Source organism: Chionomys nivalis, chromosome 14, assembly GCF_950005125.1.
Source record: "Chionomys nivalis chromosome 14, mChiNiv1.1, whole genome shotgun sequence".
Taxonomy (NCBI): domain Eukaryota; kingdom Metazoa; phylum Chordata; class Mammalia; order Rodentia; family Cricetidae; genus Chionomys; species Chionomys nivalis.
This window is the reverse complement of record NC_080099.1, coordinates 60614504-60639933: the sequence shown is the minus strand read 5'-3', so window position 1 is coordinate 60639933 and position 25430 is coordinate 60614504. Positions and strand designations below refer to the sequence as shown.

The 25430-nt window shown below is 44.8% G+C and overlaps 1 protein-coding gene across 1 annotated transcript in view; it reads right to left on the bottom strand.

Annotated features, from left to right (window-relative positions):
• Positions 1 to 24289, bottom strand: part of B4galt6 (beta-1,4-galactosyltransferase 6) — a 65710-nt gene extending 41421 nt beyond the window's left edge. The window contains exons 1-2 of the mRNA XM_057788779.1: positions 24155 to 24289; positions 2691 to 2807 (exon numbers count right to left, since the gene is read on the bottom strand). Coding sequence (XP_057644762.1) covers positions 2691 to 2807; positions 24155 to 24269 — 232 coding nt within the window. The 5' untranslated portion in view covers positions 24270 to 24289. The remainder of the gene's footprint in view (positions 1 to 2690; positions 2808 to 24154) is intronic.
• Positions 24290 to 25430: the final 1141 nt, after the last annotated feature.

Genomic DNA, 25430 nt, shown 5'->3' with positions numbered 1-25430 from the left:
TAACCTCAACTGAAGCGCCGATTAAGTAAGGAAGGGCACAAAGTTCATTGTAATGAACCCATCGTCTCTACCCGACACAGCTCTGACCACCTATTCACGGCCTCGTTTCGTCAGTTCCATAGGCTGCTCAGAAAGGCAGCACGTGATTCTGAGAACGTATGGTTTCTTCACGGAAGTATTCTGTTTGTACTCGATGGTGCTAAAAGCCAGACACAGTCCTGAAAACCCCAAACCAACAGACGTAAATAATCATGACCAATTTACCTTCACATGTTAAATTAAAAACATTAATCAGTTTGCTTGGAGTGCTCACTTATAGTTTTATACATTTTACTGGCCTCTTTTTTAATTTTGGCAAATTATATCATCTACGTCTTTGCAAAAATAATTAGATGCATTTTAGTAATCATGCCTCCATCTCTCCCAGAAGCCTGAAAGGCTCCTCACTTAAAGGGTTTTCCCTGGCAATGCATCCCCATATCTACTCATGTGCAATCTATTCTAATTGCTCAATAAATGCTGCCTAAACGGTGCGGCCTTAATGTTGCCAACACAGACTCTATTTCCCCATCCCCTTGGGTAACAACCACAGCCGAACATTTCGCACCTTCATTCCCATCACCCTGCAGCCATTAAGTCTGGTCAGTGAGCGGTAAAAGGACACAGTGGGACTTTTGTGACATCTCCTTAGAGGAGGACATCTTTTGTCCCCACCCTACCCCACCCCCCCACTGAACCAAGTACAAGCAGAAAGGTGGCGGACTGGAGGAGTCCTGGCAGCCACTTTGGGCTATACGTTAACTAGGAAGTAATGTGGAAGGGCAGATTGGGGGGAAGAAAGAAAAAAGAAAAACATGTTGTGGTTTGTGTTCAGGACGTTCCTTGACAGCCACGGGCTATCAGCTTGCAAGACGTCACACAGAAAAGAATGTCTTGTGTGTCTTCCAAGAATACATTTCCCATCAGCAAGGGACTCCCACGGAAGGTTCTAAGAGGCTCACAAAAGCAGACAACTCTTTGTGAAAGCATCCTCTAGTCATTTCATCTTTATTGAAACCATAGCTGGGAGAGGGGAAGAAAGAATTTCCTTGTTTGTTGCAGGGCGCTATGAGGAACATCTGCTTGCTCAAGTCATCACTGCTCCCAAGCCAAACTCAACACCCACACATAAAACTTATTCATACCCCAGATTGCGAAAAAAGACACATGAAATTCTTAGTACCACACAGACAGATACAGTAACCTCAACATACTTTACACTGCAGCTGAATGGACCTTCCAGTGAAAATCCTCACAGTCAACTTCCCCAACTAACGTGGCCTGCAGAAGCTCCTGCCATGTCTATACTTTTAATATGACCAGCTTAAGGCAGGAGACCAGTGACTGCGAGTGTCCTGTGCTTGCAAAAGGCCAGTTCCCTTGAGACACTCTTTCTAGATGAGATTAAGGTTTGAAGATGAAAGAAAAGAAAGAGTGCTTAGATCTGGGGAGTCACAAAGAAACCAGCACATGAACAGGATGGATTCTCCACAAGTACACCCATCAGCTTGAAATTTTAGACAAATACTCCCACCCACCTGACATAGTTTAAAGCCCACTATGGAGGGAGACAGGAGTTTCTGGTGGGGGGCAAGGGTGATGAGGCCAACCTGGTCTACAGAGTAAGTTCCAGGACAGCCAAGGCTACACAGAGAAATCCTATCTTCAAAAACAAAAACAAACAAAAAACATTAGGAACAAATGGGCTTTTTTAAAAAGTGTGTTTACTCTTTGTTACAAAGAGTTTTAATACATTTAACTACTTAAAACAAAGATCTTAAGAATGCCTCTAGGGAATATCATGGATCTTGTCAATATGACATCCCATAATATGCCCAGGAAACACTTTATTTCCACAACAGGGAAATAAAGCCACCAACACCAACTACTTCCCACCAGAAAGTCCTTAGTTGAGTCAAATGACATTAGCCTGTGTGAGTCTAAAGGAGAGTCCACTTTCAGTTAACATCGGAAACAACAAAGAGCAGTTGCTGATTTCCAGTTTCACAAAATACAGCCTTTGTTTCTTTGAAGGGTCATAAAATTACTAAAGAAATACATTCAAAACTAAATTACAGTCCTACTAATCTAGAAGAACATTTAGTAGGGATGTCAACTTAGAATACACTTAGTAAGGATGTCAACCTAGAATACACTTAGTAGGGGATGCCATCCTAGAATACACTTAGTAGGAATGTCAATCTAGAATACACATAGTAAGGGATGCCAACCTAGAATGCACTTAGTAGGAATGTCAATCTAGAATACACATAATAAGGGATGCCAACCTAGAAAACACTTAGTAGGAATGTCAACCTAGAATAGACATAATAAGGGATGCCAACCTAGAATACACTTAGTAGGGGATGCCAGCCTAGAATACACTTAGTAGGAATGTCAATCTAGAATACACTTAGTAGGGGATGCCAACCTAGAATACACTTAGTAGGGATGCTAACCTAGTGAGCGGTACACTTAGAGGACACCCACTTCGCAGTACACTTCGTAGGGGATGCTAATCATCTAGTGGTGCACTTAGCAGGAGGCCCCCTCTTTAACAGCAAGTTACGATCAGGTAAAGGAGCTAAAATTAAAAGGTTTGTTTACTGATCGGCAGTTTCCAGGGCAAACAGAGGGGGACACAGGCTTACCTGTCCCGTTGAGCGTGGTGTTTTTATTCGTATATAGCCTGATCATATGTCCGATTGTTTTCACATTCTCTCTCAGCATGATACCTCGGGCTTGTACCATAAAGAGGTATGTGTTGGCTATAAAAGAAAAACAAAAGAGAGAAAGGAGGTCATGCAACAGTAAGATTCCATTCAGACTTAGCAAAGTACCCAAAAAGTGGACACTCAATTACCTCTATGCCGAAGGGGAACACAAAATACATATGACAATTTCCTGCTTTAAAAACTTAGGAACAGGGCTGGAGAGATGGCTCAGCGGTTAAGAGCACTGACTGCTCTTCTCAAGGACCCGGGTTCAATTCCCAGCACCCACATGGCAGCTCACAACTGTCTGAAAATCCAGTTCCAGGGAATCTGAGACCTTCACACCAATGCACATAAAATAAAGTTAAATAAACCATAAAAAAAAAAAAATTTAAAAAAAAAAAAAGATTCCTAAAGTCTTGCAAATTGTTTAAAAAAAAAAAAAACTTAGGAACACTGGGTGTGGTGGCGCACGCCTTTAATCTCAGCACTAGGTAGGCAGAGGCAGGAGGATCTCTGTGAGTTCGAGGCCAATCTGGTCTACAGAGCTGAGTTCCAGGACAGCCAAGGCTACACAGAGAAATCCTGTCTCGAAAATCAAAACAAAAACAAACAAAAAAACCGTAGGAACAAATGGACATGTAAAAATTAAAATAGGGACCAACAAGATGGTTCAGTGGGTAAAGATGCTTGCCACCAATCTCGACCTGAGTTTGATCCCTGGTACCCATACAGTTGAAGAAGAAAGCCAATTCCCAAAAGTTGTTCTCTGAACTCAATGTGTGCACTATAGCACTTGAATGCACACATATACACATCCACACACAAAAATAAATATAAACTTTTATTTATTTATTTATTTATTTATTTATTTATTTATTTAGGTTTTTTGAGACAGGGTTTCTCTGTAGCTACGGAGCCTGTCCTGGAACTAGCTCTTGTAGACCAGGCTGGCCTCGAACTCACAAAGATCCACCTGTCTCTGCCTCCTGAGTGCTGGGATTAAAGGCGTGCGCCACCACCGCCCAGCTATAAATATAAACTTTTAAATAAAAGGGAAAAACTTTAAGTGATAACATCCATCTTGCTAACAGAACAAGACTAAATACACAAATTATGGTAAAATTTCTTAACTTCATATAAACATAGTCATTTCAAAAGAGATTTATTGTAAGGATACAATCCTGTAATTCAAAACTCATTTTTTAAAACTCTGTATGAATTTCCTAAAACCCAAAACTCCATACAGGTAATCCCCTACCTAACATCAAATATAGGCCACCATAACTCCTGGATGGGGGTGTCTACAGTTTCCAAAACACCAGGATGGGATCAAGGATAACCAGAATACCAGGATTGAGTCAAAGATCACCATAGAACCATGATGGGGTCAAAGATCACCAAAATATAAGGATGGGGTCTAGAGACCACCAAAACACTAGGATGGGGTCAAGGATTATCAAAATACCAGGATGGGGTACACAAATGACCAAAAGACCAAGATGGGGTCTACAGATCACCAAAACACCAGGATAGGGTCAAGGATCACCAAAACACCAGGATTAAGTTAAAAGTCACCAAAACACCAGGATGGGTTTACAGATCACAAAAATACCAGGATTGAGTCACCATTTTGGAGTGCCACAAGACCTCAATGTGTCTGAAAAGAGGGATAACTTAGAATTGATAGCCACTTAGATCATTTCTATGAGTTAGCTACTCAAAGTACTATAATTCCTCTCAAACACAAAATGTGAAAAATCAACCATCAATGTGCAGTTTAAGGCTGGCAGCTTTAATTCTCTGTGGTGTTTGCAAAGCAGGCCCCTAATTTCTATCTGTTCGGAAATCAGTAAATTGACAGACTTCAGAATGCCTTGACTAAAGTGTTACACTCCCTTGAGCAGGCAGGGAGCTAAGTCAGGAGATCCTTTTTGGGAGGCCCCATTTGGGCCAGCCTGCAGGACCCCAGCCAGCTCTGTCATTTTAAAGAGGCAGCATTGCACTAGATGTCCCCTAAAGCCCGTTCCATGCTAACCAGTTTCATCACAAAGCCAAACCTTCAGGACTCCATTCAGAGAAGAGGTTCGTTCCCACAGCAAAGGCAGGTGCCAGCAAGACTTGGTTAACAGATCTGTGCACATGATGCAAAGCTGTCGGTACTGAGTAATGGCACTCTCACAATGAATGCCCAGGCAGGGACGTCTGTCGGAGAGTACTTGCTCGGTGAACAGAAAGCCCTGGGCCCAAGCCCAGCACTACAAACTTTTTTCTTTCACTTTCAATTCACAATAAATAAATAAATAAATAAATAAATAAATAAATAACAGAAATCTGGGTTTCATAAGCCTTACCTCAATCATACTTTTTGGGGTATGTTTCAGGCTGTGAAGGGGTTCAGAGGGTAAATGCACCCGCCACCAAGCCTGATTACCTGAACACGATCCTCAGGACCCACGAAGTGGAAAAAGAAAACTATGAGTCCTGCAAGCTGTCTTCTGATCCCCATGTGCACACTGACATATGCATACATAAACACACTAACATATGTAGAGAGTGTGTCTTCACGCTTTCTAGAAGCGGTCTTATAACTGAACTGCACTTGTTTAGACTTGCATTTATTGTGTACAGCTGGAAACACCACACGATTTTATACTTTTGCCTTGAGTGGATGCCAAGATGCTAAGAATGCAAGGGACCTTAGCCTGGGTCCTAGAGACAGAAACGTTAATGTTGTATACTTGCAGTTGCAAGGAACAAAACTTCAGAAAAAAAAAACAAAACAAACAAACAATCATCAGGACGAAGATGAATTTTTTTTTACCAAAGGAATGCGTTTGACATTCATGGCATGGATGGAGAAAGAGACATGGGGAGGAGCTGGGGAGCAGGCTCAAGAGTGGAAAGAAATCTATTAGCTCACTGTAAATATTTACAGTCAAGACAATTACATTCCTCGGGTGAGTGGCCCTCCTGGGTGTGGTCCCTAAAGACAGAAACCCATTTGGGAATGAAGATGTGCTTAAACACAGAGCAGCTCACAGGGACACAGTGATGCGCAGACAAGTCACACTAAACAAACCATCAGGACAAAGTCCCCAACGTCATACGGTTACTGTGACCTGCATTCAGACACAACCTTAATGTCGCGAATAGCAATTGCAATCTTTCGCTGGTAAGACTTTAAGAAAAAGTCCTTATCTAAAATTGTTATTCCAATTTGTAAGAAACTATAATTTAGAAAATAATTAAGGTTGTCTTTCTTGTCTTTGCCCTTCTGTCTTGAGAAAACTCAGGAATATATATTTAAAAACTACTTAATTAAAACCATGTTGTGCCCTTTAATTAGCTCCATCTTCTACTTTCCTCTACATAATGAGACATAAATCCAACGTGTTTATTCCTTTCAGAAGAAGAAAACACCATAAAAACACCTTAGGGAAAGGAAAGAAAAAGAAAAAACTTCAAAAGGCAGTAGTTTACAAAAGCGTCTAGGTGCTCTATCCAAAGCTTGTGATGGGGACTTGATGAACCCCCCTCCTTCTCCACTATAAAAAAAAAAAATAAGAGATTTGTTTAAAAAAAAAAAAAAGCTTATGTCGACTACCCTTCCCACGGGAAACGTTAAGCATTGGGGAAGAGACTGTACCATGAGTGGGGACAGCAAAGTGTCACTGGACAGGGAGGTCTCCAGCACTGACACCTGGGCTCCTGACGACTGCTAAGAGTTTTACTGTCAGGTGAACAGGGCTTCCAAGGGGATTGAGGGGAAGGGAATCTGGCTGCAGTTATAATGATGGCATTGCTGCTAAGAAAGGGATTGGAAACACAAGTAGGAGACATGCGGGTAACCGCAGAAGCTGGAACTAGACTGTTCCAGAACAGCGATCCAGAATGGATATAGAATGAGCTATACGTAGATGACACACAGGAGGACTAAGGCTAAACGACCCCCAAATTAATTAATCTCAGAGGAATCCACAGACTAAAATGAAGCCAACTAGGTTAAATGCTGCAGATGCTACAGCGGAAAAGACTATGGTAGCTTGAGGGCAGGAGAGGTGGCTCAGTGATTAAGAGCACTTCTCTTCTTGAAGAACACTAGGGTTCCGTTCCCATCACCCATGTTAAATGGCCCACAAGGGCCTGTAACTCCAGCTCCAGGGGATCTGACAACATCCTCTGACTTCTGTGGACAGCTAAATAAAAGGAAGCCTTAAAAAAGAAAAGTACAATAAAATAAAAGCATAATTTAAGATGTGCTTTGCTAGACATCACTAGATATACCTTATGTATGTCATCTTCATTAATCCTCTCAGGCAGCTCCATGGGTACTAATAGTATTCCCATTGACTAATAAAGAAATTGAGGTGGGGCACTGAGAAAACCACATCCTTACTGCAGTAATGAAGCAGTCACCATCACAGCTCTCCGCCTCCTGACATGCTATGAGGAGGCCCCTGCTGACCTCTGAGACAGCAGTGTCTTTTAGAAATGAAAGAGTAGACAACAGTTGGGCAGACAGTGCATTTCCTGAAAAGAAAGTGGGCAGCCAGCGCGTTGAAGAGAAGATTCCTTAGAGGGGGAGAGCATGCCCGTGGCCCAAGAGGAAGAGGCCAGCAGAACTGTTTGCAGCACTCAAGAGAATGAAGACCAAGGGGAGAGAGGCATTTCTACCGATGGCGGAGTGAGCAGAGGCTCTGAGGAGGAAGGGAGCAGAGGAAGAGGACTCAGTATGACCTTCAGCTACTGGAGAGTTCAGAAGTGATGGAAGATAAGTTGGACAGCTCCCAGGGCATCGATGGCTGAAACAGAGCAAGAAGTGACGAGACTGGAGTGGGATGCACTGTGAATGAACAAGGGGAGGAAAGGCTGAAGACCATGGAAGCCTGGGAAGCTGCTGTGTGTAGAGGAATGGGGAGGGCAAGCTACTCCCAGGCTGACTGAAACCTGCCTTCAGCAAAGCAGAGTTAAGGATCTTGAGACCAAGAGACCATCCTGGGTCAACGGATTATCCAGCGGCAGTTGCTCTTATAGAAAGAAAGGGAAAGGGGCCGGGCGGTGGTGGCGCACACCTTTAATCCCAGCACTTGGGAGGCAGAGGCAGGCGGATCTCTGTGAGTTCGAGACCAGCCTGGTCTACAAGAGCTAGTTCCAGGACAGGCTCCAAAGCCACAGAGAAACCCTGTCTCGAAAAACCAAAAAAAAAAGAAAGAAAGAAAGAAAGAAAGAAAGAAAGAAAGAAAGAAAGAAAGAAAGAAAGAAAGAAAGAAAGAAAGGGAAAGAAGGTGTGGGTGTGGACTCACACTCACAGAAAGCACATGGAAACAGAGGCAGAAACTCATGTGCTCCCAGACCAGGAGGCCAGCAGGTAGGTACCTGCAACCTCAGGATGAAACATCTTGCCAAGGCCTTCATTTCAGGCATCAAGCCTGGGAAGGGGTAATTCCCAGTGTTTTAGGCCATGGGTGTCAGAAGGTGTGCAGACCTCGAAAACTAATGTACTAGCTGAGAGGGAGTCAGCTTTCTTCACTATGAGATCAGAAAGAGAAAAATAAAAAGGAAAAAAACCCAGAGGTAACTTACAAGTGGATCTGAAGGGCCCGAGGGACAGCGATTTAGAAGCAATGCAGCAGAGATACAGGGGACCAAGTGAGGACAAAATGAAATTTTTTTTTTTTTTTTTTTTTTTTTTGATTTTCGAGACAAGGTTTCTCCGTAGCTTTTGGTTCCTGTCCTGGAACTAGCTCTTGTAGACCAGGCTGGCCTCGAACTCACAGAGATCCGCCTGCCTCTGCCTCCCAAGTGCTGGGATTAAAGGCATGTGCTACCACCGCCCGGCAAAAAGAAATCTTCAAGACAAAAAGTTACCAGGGGTAAGGGTGGGGGGTTTCTAAGCCTGATGACCTGAGTTGGATCCCCAAAACCTACAGGGTAGAAGAAAGCTCTGGAGGGCTATCCTCTGACCTCCACACACATCATGCAGTCGCAGGCATTCACATACACGTTCTCTCTCTCTCTCTCTCTCTCTCTCTCTCTCTCTCTCTCTCTCTCTCTCTCTCCCTCTCTCTCTCTCTCTCTCACACACACACACACACACTCACACACACACACACACACGTGCGTGCAAGCATGTGAAAGCAATTATGAGGAATGCAGCATCATAACCCAGACTACAATTCAAAAAGACACAAAACAACAGGAGAGAAGCTGCCTCACACACAACCTAAGAACACACAAGGAGGCTGGAGCTGAAAACACACCGTGCCACGTACCTGCTGCTAACTGCTGAGCCAGGCAGCTAAGGGTTTCTAGGAACTATGATAATCTTCTAAATAGCTGTTTCAGGCTCTGGGAATTGAGCTTCTTTGCACGTCAGAGCCAGGCTAAATAAACCTCCAGAAATTGCTCATCCATGTCCACAAAAGAAAATACACTTAAAATAATTATGGTCTAATACCAGGATTAGGTCAAACCAAGCATAAAACATGGTTGGTACTTTGTAGTTCTCAACCTGTAGGATCACGACCCTTTGGGGATCAAATGACTCTTTCATAGTGGTCAGTTAAGGCCATTGGAAAACACAGATATTTACATTGTGATTCATAACAGTAGCAAAATTACAGTTATGAAATAGCAATGAAAATAATTTTATGGTTGGGGGGTGTCACCACAACATGAGGAACTATATTAAAGGGTCACAGCATTAGGAAGTTTGAGAACCACTGCTTAAGAGGAAGGATTAAAACCAAAAAATAAATATTGAGATTGTGCCAGGCTGATAAACAATTCCCATGAGGCCAAAGTATTATAGAAAGTCATAACACAAAGATGGAAATTCAGACATGGCCTCAAGGCAATCAACTGCGAAAACCATTAGCCTGTAGTATCAACTCCATCTTCCAAGTCAGTCGTGAACTGACTCATGAAGAGAGCAGGAACTCTGTGTTCAGAGTCCCATCCACCAGCGCCTGCTTTGATGGCACAGGCACTGAAAGTTAACCGGAGGGCCTTCCCGGCATGTCTATCATTCCCGTGCTGCCGCCAACGGCTATAATTTCGCTTGGAGGGAATGTGTGTGAAGACTGGTTGGTCATAATTGTCATTTTTAAACACAGCAGCTTTGTATTAAAGCTGGTCAGGGTAGAGGACGTTTACCCAGCAGGTGTTTACTGCCTACTGTTTACCAAGCCCTGCTGGAAACTAAGGGGTCACATAGATTCCAAATCAAGATGGTGGGCCAAGGCTTCACTGTGGCGTTCACTTGCTTAGTGGGAACAAAGGTCCCATACCCAGTACTACATAAACCAGGGTCTACACTGAAAAGCAGAGAGAGGAGGATCAGAAGTTCAAGGTCATCTCTGGCTACATAACAGTCTCAAGACCAACTGGGGCTAACTATATAAGATCCTATCTCAAAAACAAAAGAGGGCTGAAGAGATGACTTAGCAGTTCAGAACACATAGCGCTCTTGCAGAGGACTCCAGATTCAACCTCCATCAGCCATGCTGGATGACTTACAACTGCCTGTAACTACAGATCTGAGGAATGTCCGGTTCTCCAAGGGAACCCACACTCACATGCGAACACTCCAACACTGACACACACATATACATAATCACAAATGAAATAAATCACAAGGTGTGTAAGGTGTTGCACACCCCTTTAATCCCAGCACCCAGGAGGCAGAGGCTGGCAGATCTCTATGAGTTAGTTCAAGGCCACCCTGGTCTACATAGTGACCCTACCTTAAAAATCAATTAATAAATTAAATTTTACTTCACTTACAAATAAATCTGAAAGAAGGAAGAAAGAAAGGAATGAATCAAAATCTCAAAGAAAAACAAGCTTCCAGGCACGGGTACAGTTTAAATGTAACATATGTCAAAGAGTACACTTGGAGCCTACTGGCATAAAAAACTATCAAAGGCCAAAGACGGCTGCACGTCCCGCGTTTGTGACGGCTGCACGTCCCGCGTTTGTGATGGCTGCACGTCCCGCATTTGTGCCAGCTGCATGTCCTGCGTTTGTCAGTTCACAATAGTGCTCGCCTAGAATGCATGCATAGCTTCCTCCTAGTATGGGGGGGCGGGTAACAAAGCTAATGGGGAAATGAAACCAGGAGGAAGGGAGGGACTCAGGAAAGGAAGACAGCAAGGAACAGATTTGTAAAATCTAATCAGGAAACTCAGTGATGTTACAGAGACAAAGCCACAAATAAACATGCCTGGAAAGCATTAGAAAATTAGCGACAGCCATAAGATGAGCACGAACCAAATCTTTACCCACTTCAGCATTATATTAAACAGAAAGACAAAGTAAGCATGGTATAAGCTGTTTGCTAACTCGGACCACTTTGTGTTTTGATGATTAAAACTTTAGAATTTCAACTTATCTACAAGAAGAGAGTGACTCTTAAAAAAAAAAAAAAGCAGAGAAGAGAACACTGGGCAAAATAAAACAAAAACAACCCAGAATTTTAGCAACTTCTAAGCCCAAAGGATATTTCTGGACCAGGAAACAAGGCACTACCAGCTCTGTCTCTTTACCCTGTTGACTCAAATGAAAGCGGTCCAATTCCTCGTCCTTGCTATGAGTCAGACTGGAAATTACACTAGACTGAGAAGTTACACTTTCTTTTCTCCTTGTTCTTTTCTTTTTCCTCTATTTAAAAAAAAATTGTCTTATTATATTGTAAGGCTGGCCTCAAATTCCTGGCCTCTAGCAATCCTCCTGACTCAGGCTTCTCAAAACGGTTGGTAATACAGGAAATTACCAGCTCCTCAGTTATGTAACATTTTATTCGGCAGCTGAGGTGATTTTAGTCAGTGCTATATTAATATTATAATATATATAATATTATGATATAGTCAATGCTATATTAATATTAGCAAATATATAACTGTAAAGATATTTTACATTTTCCTTTAGAGTCAATATGAATGTTTTCCCTGCGTGTGTATGTGCCACATGGTGCCTGGTGTTTTGGGGAGCTCAGAGGAGGGTACCAGATCCCCTGGAACTGGAGTTATAAATGGTTGTGAGTCGCCATGTGGGTGCTGGGAACTGAACCTGGGTCCTCTGCACGAATAGTCAGTGCTCTTAACCACTCACGGACTCATCTCTCTAGCCATACTGTAAAGATTTTTAAGAAGGTTTTTCTAGGCAAATGCTGGGAATTGATATTTTAAATTTATGCCTATTGGGAAAACTGTAATGCTATGTTTTATGAACTTTTATTAATTTTGTTAAAGAACTGCTGCGTATCTTCCCAATAATTAAAAATGATAAATAACATATTTAGGGTCAATTATGACCAAACTCCCTAGTCACTGCTAACCTATAAATGAACATATGTCACTCTCCATTTATCTATCCACTTCTCTTGATGAAAAAAATTACTCATCATGATAGTCAGCCACTTCCATCTTAAAACAAGTTAGTCTGGTTTTTAAAAACTAGGATTAGTTCTGTGAACTATCCAATGGCATCAGATGATCAATTCAGAAAAGTAAACCCGGGGTAGGAAATGTAGCTCAATTGGTAGTGCACTGGCCCCCACAGATATACGACCTGGGGTTCAAATCCCCACTCTGCATAAACCAACTTGATTGAACATGTTCACAATCCCAGCACTTAGAAAGTAGAAGCAGGAGGATCCGCATTCCAAGGTCATCCTCAGGTCATCCTCGACTACACAAAACAAAAGCCAACCTAGCCAGGACTTTGTTCACCACCCACCGCCACTGCTGGCTGGCACTTACGTGTTTGTGAGAAGGTATAGCCTCCAGGTTGCAGAATTACCTGGGTTCCTGTGTAAAATGAATGGGAGTCGCAATTGGAAGCTCTACTGAGAGATGTCGGGAGAAGGAACTCTCAGTAAAAGTGCTCCAGGAAGGCTCTAAGATCAAGGTTCATTTTATATGTGTGTATAATATATATATTATACAACAGCTGCAAAGGGGACCATTATCTTGAACAACAAACACAAGCTAATAAAAGAAAAAAAGGTAAGGCCAGGTATTGTGGCTGTGCCTTTAATCCCAGCATTAGGGAGGCAGAGGTAGGTGGATCTCTGTAAGTTCAAGGTAGCCTGGTTTGTATTGTTGTTCAAGAAAAGCTAAGGCTACAGAATGTGACTTTGTCTCAATAAAGACAAAAAGGAGTAAAGGGTATAAAAGGAAAAACCATATATCTGGAGATATTCCTGGGAAATAAGACCATTAAAACAGACCATCCTAAATAAGGTTTAAACATTCACATCTGAAAGTCACTTTTAATAGTTTCAAAACATAACTAGTAATGGGTAAAGGTTGGAGGGACCTGCAGAGGGTATTTGGGGGCTTGGATTCCTGAGTCATATTTGGGAATCCTTTAGGCCTTGTGTTCCCAGTAACCAAGTTGGCCTAACCTTACAGAACACCTCACGAAGCAGGACAATCTGTCTGCACTTCTACTCCCTTGCCCCTCTGATTTTTTTTTTTTTTAGTTCCTGCAGGATGTAATGACAATATTTAAAAGGTCTTTTATCAGGACAGTAACAAAGAATGTAGTGTGTGAGTAATCCCGAGGCTGGCCGTGAAGACCAAGTCATTCCAGGAAGGAAGCAGACATTTCAGGGTGCCACACTGCCTCTGAACATGCCTTGGGAAAATGTGTGCTTCCTCCTCCTGGAGCTCTATCTGCTGTCTGTCCGTGGTGTGTTGTGGGCATGTTTGATTTGCTGTTTTATGGTTAGACTCCTGTGGGCATATTTGCTTTTTGGTCATAACAGAGTTTGGCAGCATTTGATTTGAGCCACTGCAAAAACCCTGCTTAGGTGAAACAGAAGTTAGCCAAAAGGATCAGAAGTTAGCCAAAAGGATGTTCATGTCGGCCATTATACTTCCGGTTGTGTGGCACAGCCATAGATTGATGAAGCTGTGCCTAGTAACGTCAAACCTTAAGCCTGCGATTGCCCTGTCAGCGTAGCTGTCCTTTGACAGTCTAGAACAGTGATTCTCAACCTGGGGGTGGAGGGACCTTTTCACAGGAATCACACATCAGAGATCCTGCGTATGGATTACACTGCAATTCATAACAGGGGCAAAATGCCAGTTATGGAATAGCACAAAGTAATTTTCTGGTTGGGGTCACCACAATATGAGGAGCTGTATTAAAGGTCACAGAAATAGGAAGGTTAAAAACCTCTGCCCTAGTTTCACCTGGAATCAAAGGACAAGATCTCTGTTGAATAATTGTCTTTATCAGATTGGCCTGTGGACATGTCTGTGAGGGACTGCCTTGATTATTAATGGGTACAGAACAGACCAACTCAGTATGGGTAGTGCCGTTCCTGGCAAGGGAGCCTGGGCTCTGTAAAAGAAAAAAAAGTCAGCGATGGAGCCATCAATCAAGCTGTGTTCCTCCTGGTTCCTACCTTGAGCGTCTGCTCTGACTGCCCTCAGGTTGCTTTGGTCAGAATGGCGTATTATAGCAATGGAAAGCTAAATAGGGCTGCAACCAACCCCTTTCCACCTTCCCAGGTAATTAATACAGCTTTTTGTTCAATTTTTTGTTTCTGAAGTTAACTGAATGAGATGTAATAAGTTTTGGGCTCTACTAAACTACAGGTTGTATGTTCATTATGTATTGCTCGAGCAGCACATACATTAGAAAACTATATAAAAGAACACATTTGATATAAGCTAAGTTGATTGGAAAAGACCCTGTTTTGACTTGTTAAAGATGTACATGTTTGCTGAAGGCCCTAAAGGCGGCTGGAGTGTTATATGGAGCGGAGGGATGCGTCCTGCTACCCGGCTAGCTTTACCCGAAATAATTACACGGAAACTGTATTCTTTTAAACACTGCCTGGCCCATTAGTTCCAGCCTCTTATTGGCTAGCTCTTACATTTTGATCTAACCCATTTCTAATATTCTGTGTAGCACCACGAGCTGGCTTACCAGGAAAGATCTTAACCTGCGTCTGTCTGGAGTAAGAGAATCATGGCAACTCACTGATTCGGCTTCTTTCTCCCAGCATTCTGTTCTGTCTACTCCGCCCACCTAAGGGTTGGCCTATCAAATGGGCCTAGGCAGTTTCTTTATTAATTAACCAATGAAAGCAACAGATAGAAAGATGACCCTCCTCCATCCCTGGAGAGGAAGGGAGACACTCAAACCTTGTGTGTGTGTAACACAGGTGTGAGAACAGGCCAGTCCGTGAACAGGGAGCCGGAGTGAACCAGGCCAACCCAGCACCAAGTTACAAATGTTCCAGGCCGTGTTAGGGGCTTCTCCTTTTCCATGTTCTCTCCAGTCCCAGAATGCTGGTCATCATCATTTGAACTATGTAAGGAATACATATATGTAAATTGAACAAAAAAAGGAAATAGAGTGCTTCTAAGGGCACTTATTCAGGCCTTTTAGTACATGGGGGGGGGTCCTACATGTGTGCAGGATGTTTCTTTATAAGCCTAAAATCAGTCTTGCAATTACCCTTGCTGCTAAGGCTATCCAAAAGTGTTTGGTTTTTCATCTACACAAAGCTATTCCAACTGATCTGAGAGAGAGAGAGAAAGAGAGAGAGAGAGAGAGAGAGACCCGGATTCAGGTATCCTAACATACACATTTCAGCTCTTTCAGAAATGCTCAACGAGGGAAGTAGAAAAAGCAAGATCTCCTGTGTAAATTGGGAGCATGGGGACCTTGGGAGAGGGTTGAGGTGGAGGGAAGTGGCAGAGAGGGGAGCAGAGAAAAATGTAGAGCTCAATAAATAAAAAGCAATAAAAAAGAAAAAAGAAATGCTAAATGAAACTTGGAGTGGGGGATGATGTGTCTCTTCCCCCTTTCAGCAAACACTGCAGCCACACTGACTGTCACTCTGAGATGGACAAAATGATGGGCTACTTTGGGGTTTTGTTCCTGATACTTCTTCACCAAGTATCGTGGCTTCTAAGACACCGCTGCGTCTACGCTCAAGGCTCTCATGGCTCCACAGGCTTGCACAGAGAACGAAATGTGGGAACTGTGATGTCGACAGCCACACCCAGAACCACCAGAACATGAGGTCCAAAGCTTAAAAAGCTGTTTGGTCATTTAAATGGGATGACTTATGTTTTTAAAGTGATCAGAACCAAGATCTTCAGAGATAAGATAGAGGAAATGGGTTGTTGAAACAGGACACCCTAGGACTACAGAGCAGCTCAGCTGATCCAGCACAATGTCCTCAACACTACAGACACTGCGCACAAAAGCCCACACTTGTAGTCCCAGCAACTCAGGACGGGGAGGCAGAAGATCAAAGTCATTCTTAGTTACAGAGAGAATTCTAGCTAGTCTGAACTAGAGACCTTGTTTTACAGAAACACTACATTCAACATGGCTTAGGTAGATTCAAAAAATTAACTACCATATTTAATTACCATATTTATACAACTTCCCAACATAAACCTCTTCCCATAGTTGTGAATGATGTTTGAAATATCGATCATAGACACCTACCAGCCCAAGATAGGACTTCTCTTTTACATTTAAACACTCACGGGTGTGGCTATTTTTATCTTTGATAAATGCTGAAGAAATGGAAAGCATGTTTGCAGCATGCACACAACACCTGAGCATTCCACTCTGAAGATCCACCAGCTCCCAGATACACTCACCATCGAATGCACACACCTGTGCATCCCACCCTGAAGATCCACCAGCTCCCAGATACACTCACCAAAAAAGGTGGAGAAGAGCACCTGGCTGAGCCAGATTTCTATGAATCAATAAATTATCTAGTTCCCCACAAGGCCATGAGGTTGACATTCATTTTCATTGATACTAAGGGCAGAACTACAAACACTTCTGAGTGGTGGCCCCACTGCTGGAAGCCATCCTTCAGAGGGGCTGCTTGTGGATGAGCAAGGAAAGGGCCTATGGGACTGTTAGGATCTAAACCAGGCTGCACACACCAACCTGCACCAACATGCAGCAGCCACCCCCTAAAGGGACCGCCCAAGCTTCCTACCAAGGACCTGTGGATGAACTTCTGACCTTTTAACATAATCCTAGGTGCTCAAATTCCAAGACAATAACAGACCTCATTGCCACTTCCTCGGGGAAGTTACCTGCATGCTAAGACATCAATCAGAAGGCTACTAGTGAGGGCACATCCCCCCCCCTCCATAATGGGTACCCTCAACTAGATGTGTCACCCCTCTCCTCTTCCCCCACATCTTATAGTTGGGGGGGGCAGTGTAAGGCCCCTGCCCTTCTCTGCCAGCTGGAAAAGTGGATGCATCCTGACTACATGCCTACATGAAACCACTCCCTCTCTATGAGAGTTCTAAGATGGGATCTCCACTCTGGTCTGATCTCTTCGAAGCCCCTGCCATGCTGCTGATTCTATCCCCATGGTGGTAGTAGCTCTTTGTATCCAATAAATCCTACCCACAGGACCATCTGTCCCCACTTCGGGCCCAAATCTGAAATCTTTCACTCATTCCTGTGGGCATTTCCAGGTGGGAAGTGAGAGGGTGGCAGACCCTCTGGGAATAATTCCAAGGTGCACTTGAGCCTTCTGGGTATTCTCCTGAAATAACCTGGAGGCCATGTTTAGGAGTCATGAACTTGGGGTGTACACTGCACTTGCAGAAATGGGATGGCTTCTCAACTGTGAGGGGCAAGACAGGGACAAACACCATCCTCCTGGAGGATGCCAACGCCCAGACCTGACCTCTAGGCTCCAGGCCCTTATTTCTACCTACCTAGCCACTGACAAATTCTTCCTAGATCGTCCAGAAGCATCCAATTCCCAAAACTTAAAGGCAAAATTGCTAGCTCAATTCTAGCACCTGGACATCATCTGTGACTGGTCACCTGGGGTCTAAGTTAGAGTCTGAGCATCACAGAAAAATTGTCCCTTTGCCAGCCTTACCGCTCTTAAGGGCCGCCTGCTCTTATCCTGGATCCAACCTCCTACTGCTGTAACCACCAGCAGTAACACCAGCAGCTTCCCACCTGGGCTCCCTGTCTCCTCCGCTGCCCTACATTTCCCATCCTTCTCGCTAGGATTACTCTAAAACAAAGGGCTGTCTCATTTCCCTTTGCAAAACTCCTGCTGAGTCCTGCTACTCACCGAACAAAAATAGCAGGCGACAGCAAGGAAGGCCCAGAGGCGAAATGTGACCAGAACGGCAGGAAGGGCCCCCAAAGAAGAACAGGGAACTTGAGAGAAAAAACAAAAACAAAAACAAAGGGCCCTTTCAACGCAAAGCAGGCTAAATCAGCTCCAAAGGCACAGAAGGTCAGGCAGAAAGGCCCTGAAAGGTACCTGAGGCTAGGAGGCTGAAGGGCACAGAAAAAAAGTTGCAAGACAAGTAGCTACCTGCTGAGATAACCCAGAGCAAACAAAAACAAGATACCACATAGCCTTTGAGCAAAGACCTGAGCTGCCTCCCACAAACACCCACTCCAACATTTCTACCAGGCCTCCCCTGATTGCCCAAGACACCAAGAGATAAAGTGGCCAACCACAATCTGTCCCCAAAGACAGAGAAAGCCTGCCCAGGAGTCAAAAGGGCAATAACCTCCCCACTCCCAAGGAAGTTAGGCAGTTTCCCTCTAATACTGCCCCTGTGGTGGCAGGCACATCTATTTCTTATCATCATTTAGATAAATCCTTGGGGCCAGTGATCTCGAGCACTGGGTTGGATGTGGAGCCCTGAGACTTTTCTGCAATCTGCCTCTCCACACCGTAAGGAATAGCCACATGGAACCTGAGTACTGTTATATTCTAGAGGCTTTTTCTGTGCTCTGTCTAGACAAATCTTATTCTACCCATCCTAGGAATCTATAAGCAGCCCCCACTCTCTCTATGTGCTTTTTGTCGTGTGCACTGAAGCTCCCTCATAGAGCCAACCTCCACAAATGACCTTGCTGTTACCTCTCAAGACTTCCAGGCCCCATTGTTGAGCTTCTCTTGGGTGCTCCAGTCAAACCAATTGGCCCTCTGATACAACAGGATATGATTGTGTTGCAGGGGAAGTTATATTAGAAATGGCTTCTTAATAAATGGAAGTCTGTTCTCGATACAGCCAGCTCAACACCCTGGCAGGACGCTGCACTCATTTCTTGGCAACCACACACAGAGGAAGGCACAAAACAGAATGCCCGACTCCCACCTCTGCTGGGAAGGCCAGGGCAGAGTATCCACAGACTTCCTGTGGGATGGCTCCAGAGATTTAGCTACAGCCTGGCTCCTCTCAACACTGCAGTTCCTACTGTAAAGACACTATCTTGTGTTTCCCAAGAGAAGTATCAGGAAAAATGTTTCAACTTATTCTTAAAACAATGAGCTCTGAGTGTTACTGAACTCACTCTAGACGAGGACCAAAACAGTGCAGAGACTGCAGAGAGGCATCAGGACAACAGGAAACTCTCCAGACTGGCTGCCTACAGTATGTGGCCCTTCAGTTCAGAAGGGAGAGGGTCAGGAGATGGGCACAGGTATAGAGACCCAAAAACAGTAAACTAAAGGATGAAATAAGTGACCAACTGTCTGGACCCCAAAGGTAGAGAAATACAGAGAGCCAGCAAACAAGTTGATACAATGTGGCTCAGAAGGACTTAATGGAGTAGATTTGAAACAATTTTTTGAAACCAATGAAAAGAGAGGCTGGAGCTGGGCAGTGGTGGTGCACGCTTTAATTCTGGCACTCGGGAGAGAAAAGCAGGCAGATCTCTGTGAGTTCTGGGTCAGTCTGGTCTACAGAGCAAGTTCCAGGACAGCCAGGGTTACACAGAAAAACCTGTTTTGGGGAGTGGGGGAGAGGGGAAGAAAGGAAATGAGAGGTGTTCAGTGGGTAAGAACACTGGTTGCTCTCCCAAAAGACCTGGTTTCCATTTCCAGTACCCACATGGCAGCTCATAACCATCAGCAACTTCAACTTCGTGGCATCCAGCATCTTACGGCTTCTGCAGGCCTGTGATGCACAGACATACAGGCAAGCAGACACCAATGCACATAAAATAAGAAGGAAATTCAAAAAAGAAACCTCTGTGTAGCATAATTCAACCAGGAGGAAATTTGGCTCCAAGATGTAATTTGGGTGAGAATATTAAGTGTTGCGAGATATATATTCAATGAAAATTATAAAGCCGTGAGGGATGGCCCAGGAGAGGGCAGAATGCAGCAGCGAGGCCTCGAGGAAAAGCACTTATGCAATTGGCTGCTCTACGGGGAACTCAACTGACCACATTTTCCACATCATTTTCACTTCAGAAAACAGCTGACACACTGTGGTTAGACCTGTGTGTCTGACCTGCATTTCCAGAGACATGAAAGAAAGTGACCTGACACACACACACACAAACACAAGAAAAGAGAGAGGGAGGAGAGAGGGGAGGAGGGGGGTAGGGAGGGAAGAAGGAAGGAAGGAAGGAAGGAAGGAAGGAAGGAAGGAAGGAAGGAAGGAAGGAAGGAGAAGGAAGGAAGGAAGGAAGGAAGGAAGGAAGGAAGGAAGGAAGGAAGGAAGGAAGGAGAAGGAAGGAAGGAAGGAAGGAAGGAAGGAAGGAAGGAAGGAAGGAAGGAAGGAAGGAAGGAAGGAAGGAGACAACCTGAGTCACCAAACACAAAATTTGAATTTTCTAGCAAACTTTGAATTTTAGAAAACATTTCCCCAGCTAGGCAGTGGTAGTATGTGTACCTTTGATCCCAGCATGCAGGAGGTAGAGGCAGGTGAATCTCTGAGTTAAGGCAAGCCTGGTCTATAGAGTGAGTTCCAGGACAGCTAGGGCCACAAAGAGAAACCCTATCTTGAAAAACCAAAAGGAAAAAAAGAAAACGAAAAGAAAAGTTCTTGCCAAACTTAAAGAAGGATGAGAAAAACACCCCCCAACCTTTCCCAAAATAGCACAAGGGTTGGGGGACAGACACTGGTCTCCTACCACAGCACAAACACTGCCCCCCAAATAGCCCACAGGACACTGGCTTCCACCCCACCCCCATATCACAAGAGTATGGGGGGGCAGACACTGGTCTAACAAATTCATAGCATTTATGTTTGGTTAACTTACTTTTCTTCCTGGCTTCACTGTTAACATTTTTAATTACAAGGTTCTCAAAATAGAGTAATTTAAATTATTACTTCTGTCTTAGTTAGGGTTTTTTATTGCTGTGAAGAGACACAATGACCATGGTGGCAACTCTTGGGAAAACATTAATTGAGGTGTTAGTTTACAGTTTCAGAGGTTCAGTCCATTATCATCATGGTGGCATGTTGGAAAATGTGATGCTGGAGGAATAGCTTGCAGGCAACAGGAAGTCAACTGAAAGTCACACTGAGGAAAGCTTGAGCAAAGAGACCTCAGAGCTCGTCCCCACAGGACACACACTTCCTCCAACAAGGCCACACCTCCTAATAGTGCCACTCCCTTTGGGGCCATTTTCTTTCAAACCACCACAATGACCTACTTGCTTCCAAGACAAGTTTTTACGACATTAATCATCGGTTGCTCTATGGCACACACTCAAATGAGAAAAATGTTCCAGGCTTTCACATCACCTGAATTTGAACAACTAGAGGGCATATGAGCAGTATAAAGCTGGCATTCAGATTTCCTTTGCTTGACTTTTTAGCATGTTATCCAATGTATGAAGAAACGGGACCCAGAGTTAGCTCGGTTACACGGTACTTTCCTTGCACACACGCAGCCCTGAGTACCACCCATCCCCAGCGTCCCAAGGGGAACAAGAGAGCAAAGGACTTCCAAAGTTATAAATTCAAAAAATGCATTGCTGGGTGTGGTACTGTATGCCGTTAATCTCAGCATTTATATCTACATAGAGAGTTCCAGGCCAGCCAGGGCTACATACAGCAATCCAGTCTAAAAAATCAAATCTTGTCAGGGACCAGCAAGACGGCTAAACAGGTAAGGCTGCATGCTGCCATCCCTGACCACTTGCACTTGGTCTCCAGAACCCACACAGTGGACGGAAAGACGACTACAAGTTGTACTCTGACCTTTGCATACACGCCATAGCACCTGCACGCTCACACCTGTACAATATATACAAACACAATAAAGAGATTTTTTAAATTATTTCTTATGGGAAGTGAGTGTGATTAGGGTGCACTATGTGACATTCCCAAATAATGAATAAAAATATTACATTGGAAAAAATATTCTTATAAAAATGATATTCTCCAAAGAGGTCCAAGTTTTGAGTAATTATAAAAAAGTAAAATGTTTCTATAGAAGTAAATAATTTGTATGTCTAAGATGGCAAGAAAGAATTTTCTTGTTTATAACCTTTTCCTAAATGTCCTAAATAATATCCAATCTACTAAATGACAGAAAAGATAGTAAAAAAAAAAAAAATTGCCAGGTGGTAGTGGCGCATGCCTTTAATCCCAGGACTCAGGAGGCAGAGGCAGGTGGATCTTTGTGAGTTCAAAGCCAGCCTGGTCTACAAGAACTAGTTTCAGGACAGGCTCCAAAGCTACAGAGAAACCCTGTTTCAAAAAACCGAAAAAAAAAAATTGACATCTACAAACTAGTTGGTGTGGCAGAATTAATAAAGACTTCTTAATGAAAGAGATTCAAAACATCCAAGTTAAGGCCAATAAAAAAATAATCTTATATAGCTTATTTCCCAGCTGTATGAAATTTTGCCCAATTCTTAATCCAGGCTAAAATGTGAATTGCTGCCATAGGTATCAAAAGTTTCAAGAGAATTTTGTTGTTGTTGTTTCTTGTTTGCCTAAAGAAAAACACAAACTAAAAGACCAAATTGTTAAAACATTCATGCTCCTTCAAACTTTACCCTAAACTTCTAGTTGACAATGATAAATCAAAGATTTTCCCAGCATCATTATCTGACTGTATACCTTCTAATTAAATCCAATAAGGAAAAGGTTATACAGTAATAAATATTTTCATGAGAAATCAGTCTGGATGAGGCTACAGTCTCTTCCCTACACTCCTCAGCATCATCTATCACACACGCCCACACACATGCACACACACACATATGCCCCACATATGCATACACACAGGTATACACACACCCCCACACACACATGCACACACTCATATACATACACACACATACACACACACATACCCCCCACATGCATATACACACACATGCATACACACACACCCCTCACACACACATATGCCCCACACACGCATACACACAGGTATACACACACATACACACACACATATGCCCCACATATGCATGCACACAGGTATACACACACATACCCCCCACACACATGCACACACACGCATATACACACACATGCATACACACATACATGCATACACACACATACACACACCCACATACCCCCCTACAAAATGCCCCCCCCACATACACACAGGTATATACACACATGCATACACGCATATACACACACAGACACACACCCACATACCCATACACACACACACCTCTGCAAGGATAAGAATTTCACTTCAAAATTCTGCAGGTGTTTTTCCTGTCTGAAAGACATGATGACATTTTTAGCTAACTCAGGGGAGAAATACTGACTCAGAAAAGACAACTGAATATCTAATAGAAATGAAAGAAGGTGCACTGTTAACACGTCACTCAGCATTACTGAAGGACAAGAAAGCTCAGCCAGGTTTAGAGAATAGGATGTGTTTTAACAGCCACATAAATTCATAGACGTTTTCCTTCACTGAAACAAGGCCATGTGGACCCCTTGCCAACAGCAGGAGAAATGAGGAATTGGGATATTATTTCAAAGAAGCCAAGATCATGCAAAAGTGAATTGGGGACCAAAAGTCAAAAGCAACTAACAGGAAGTTAACAATTTAAGCCCACAAATTGTCTTGCATAATTATTTTAATCATTATTTTGTCTGAGCAGGAATCCTAACAGGTTAAACAGAGGCTGACTGACAAGAAGACTCAAGTCGACAAGATACACATAACAGAGCTCTGTTTCAATAACTCAGCCCCTAAAATGTCTCAAGTACGGAGCAAAGATTTGTTGACCTAGGCATGCACACACTCCTGACCTTCCTCACAGTTCCTGTTTCCCCATCAGATTTTCACAACCTGTTATTACATCTGGAGAAAACGATGTCTGAATAAAACTATATTTAAACACTGAACTTATCTGATAGACAAAGTTATCATGAATACTGAAGAAAGAGACAAGAGACACCCCACCCCCACCATTACCCCCAACTCTCAGGCCCTTATTCCCTACATCCACTGAATGCTATCTTTTAAGCTCTTTTAAACGTTGATTAATCAAGCTAACATAGTCAAGCAGTTTCTCCGACAGTTTTGAAATAAGTCAAATCAGATGCTTTGTTCAGCTTCCAAACTCCTCAACACCCCAGTTACCTTCCTTCTGACCATAGGTGGTGAGGGTGTGTCCGGGTGCTTACCTATGCCTGGAGCTACATAGATGAAGTAGAGACAGGACGTGGAGAGGGAGAAGAAGAAGATAAAGGCGATCAGGGAACGATTGGAGACCCGCATCATCCGCTTGAGCGCAGACATCTTCCTCTGTCCTGCCAGCAGCGCGGGCTGCGCTCTCAGGGCGGACTCGGGGCCACGGTCCAGGCCCTAAACTTCCATGAATGTACCGAGAAACCCAAATGGGTAGCGGGGTCCGGCCGGGAAGGCTTTTGAGGGGGAGGGTAGGAACCGAGCCGGGAAGGGGAAACGGATGCAATGAATGGGAGGTGGCGGAGCAGCGGGGAGGGTGGAGGGAGGATGCGGGTAAAGGTGGAGGGAGGCCGGGGGACCGGGCACCGTAGAGGCCAAAGCCGCGGGCCAGGCTGGTTAGAACGCTGCGGAGCGCGGCCCGCAAAATGCAGCGTGCCGGGGTCCCCGCAGCCCGGGCGGCGTCCAAAAGGCGAGTCCCCGCGATCGGGACCCGGGCCGGGTCGCGTACTTCTGCGGGCCTGCGCCCGGGCGAGTGCAGCCAGTGCGGAGCTCTAGCGTGGGCGCCGGGGCACGCAGGGCGCGGGCGGCCGCGGGAAACCTGGGGGCTGCGGAGCGGGGCGCTCGCCGGCGCGCGGCCTGCACCTCATTCCGCGCCGAGCCAGGGAGCGCAGCGGCGGCCTCGGGAGTCGAGCGCAGGCCAGGGCGGCGTCCCGGCCAGCGGCGAATGCGCCCGGGCTCCGCTTGCTGCCGCCGCCCGCTGCCCAGCTGGCCACGGCAGTCGCATTCCCGCCGCGGAGCCTGAGGGAGAGGCGCCGCCGCCCCCGCACAGACCCCGGACTACCCGGCGGATGCGAGCGCCCGGGGCCCGGAGGGTGAAGGAAAGAGGTGACAGACGCGCGGCGATCGCGGACCGCGGACACCCACGAGGACAATCCCGACAGCCCTGTGCGCCCCGAGACCCCTGCAGGCTCCGCCCGCCGGTGCACAACTCGCCAGGCGGCGCTGCGCGCGGAGCAGGGGAACCAAGAGCCCTCGCCCCTGGAGCGCCGCGCGTCCTGATTGGTGCTGGCACTCAGTGCCAGAGTCCCCACCCCGGCCCTCCCTCCCGAGTCACTGTCCCTGGTGGACCCAGCATAAGGCAAGGACTGCGTCCCCTGCGTGGGATGCGCTCTGCACCAAAGACGGTGTTCGTGGGAAACAAGGACCTTTGGGAGAAAGACTAAGGAGGAACATTTCCCTCCCAGATTTATGAACTGGCGGATGAGATGTGGG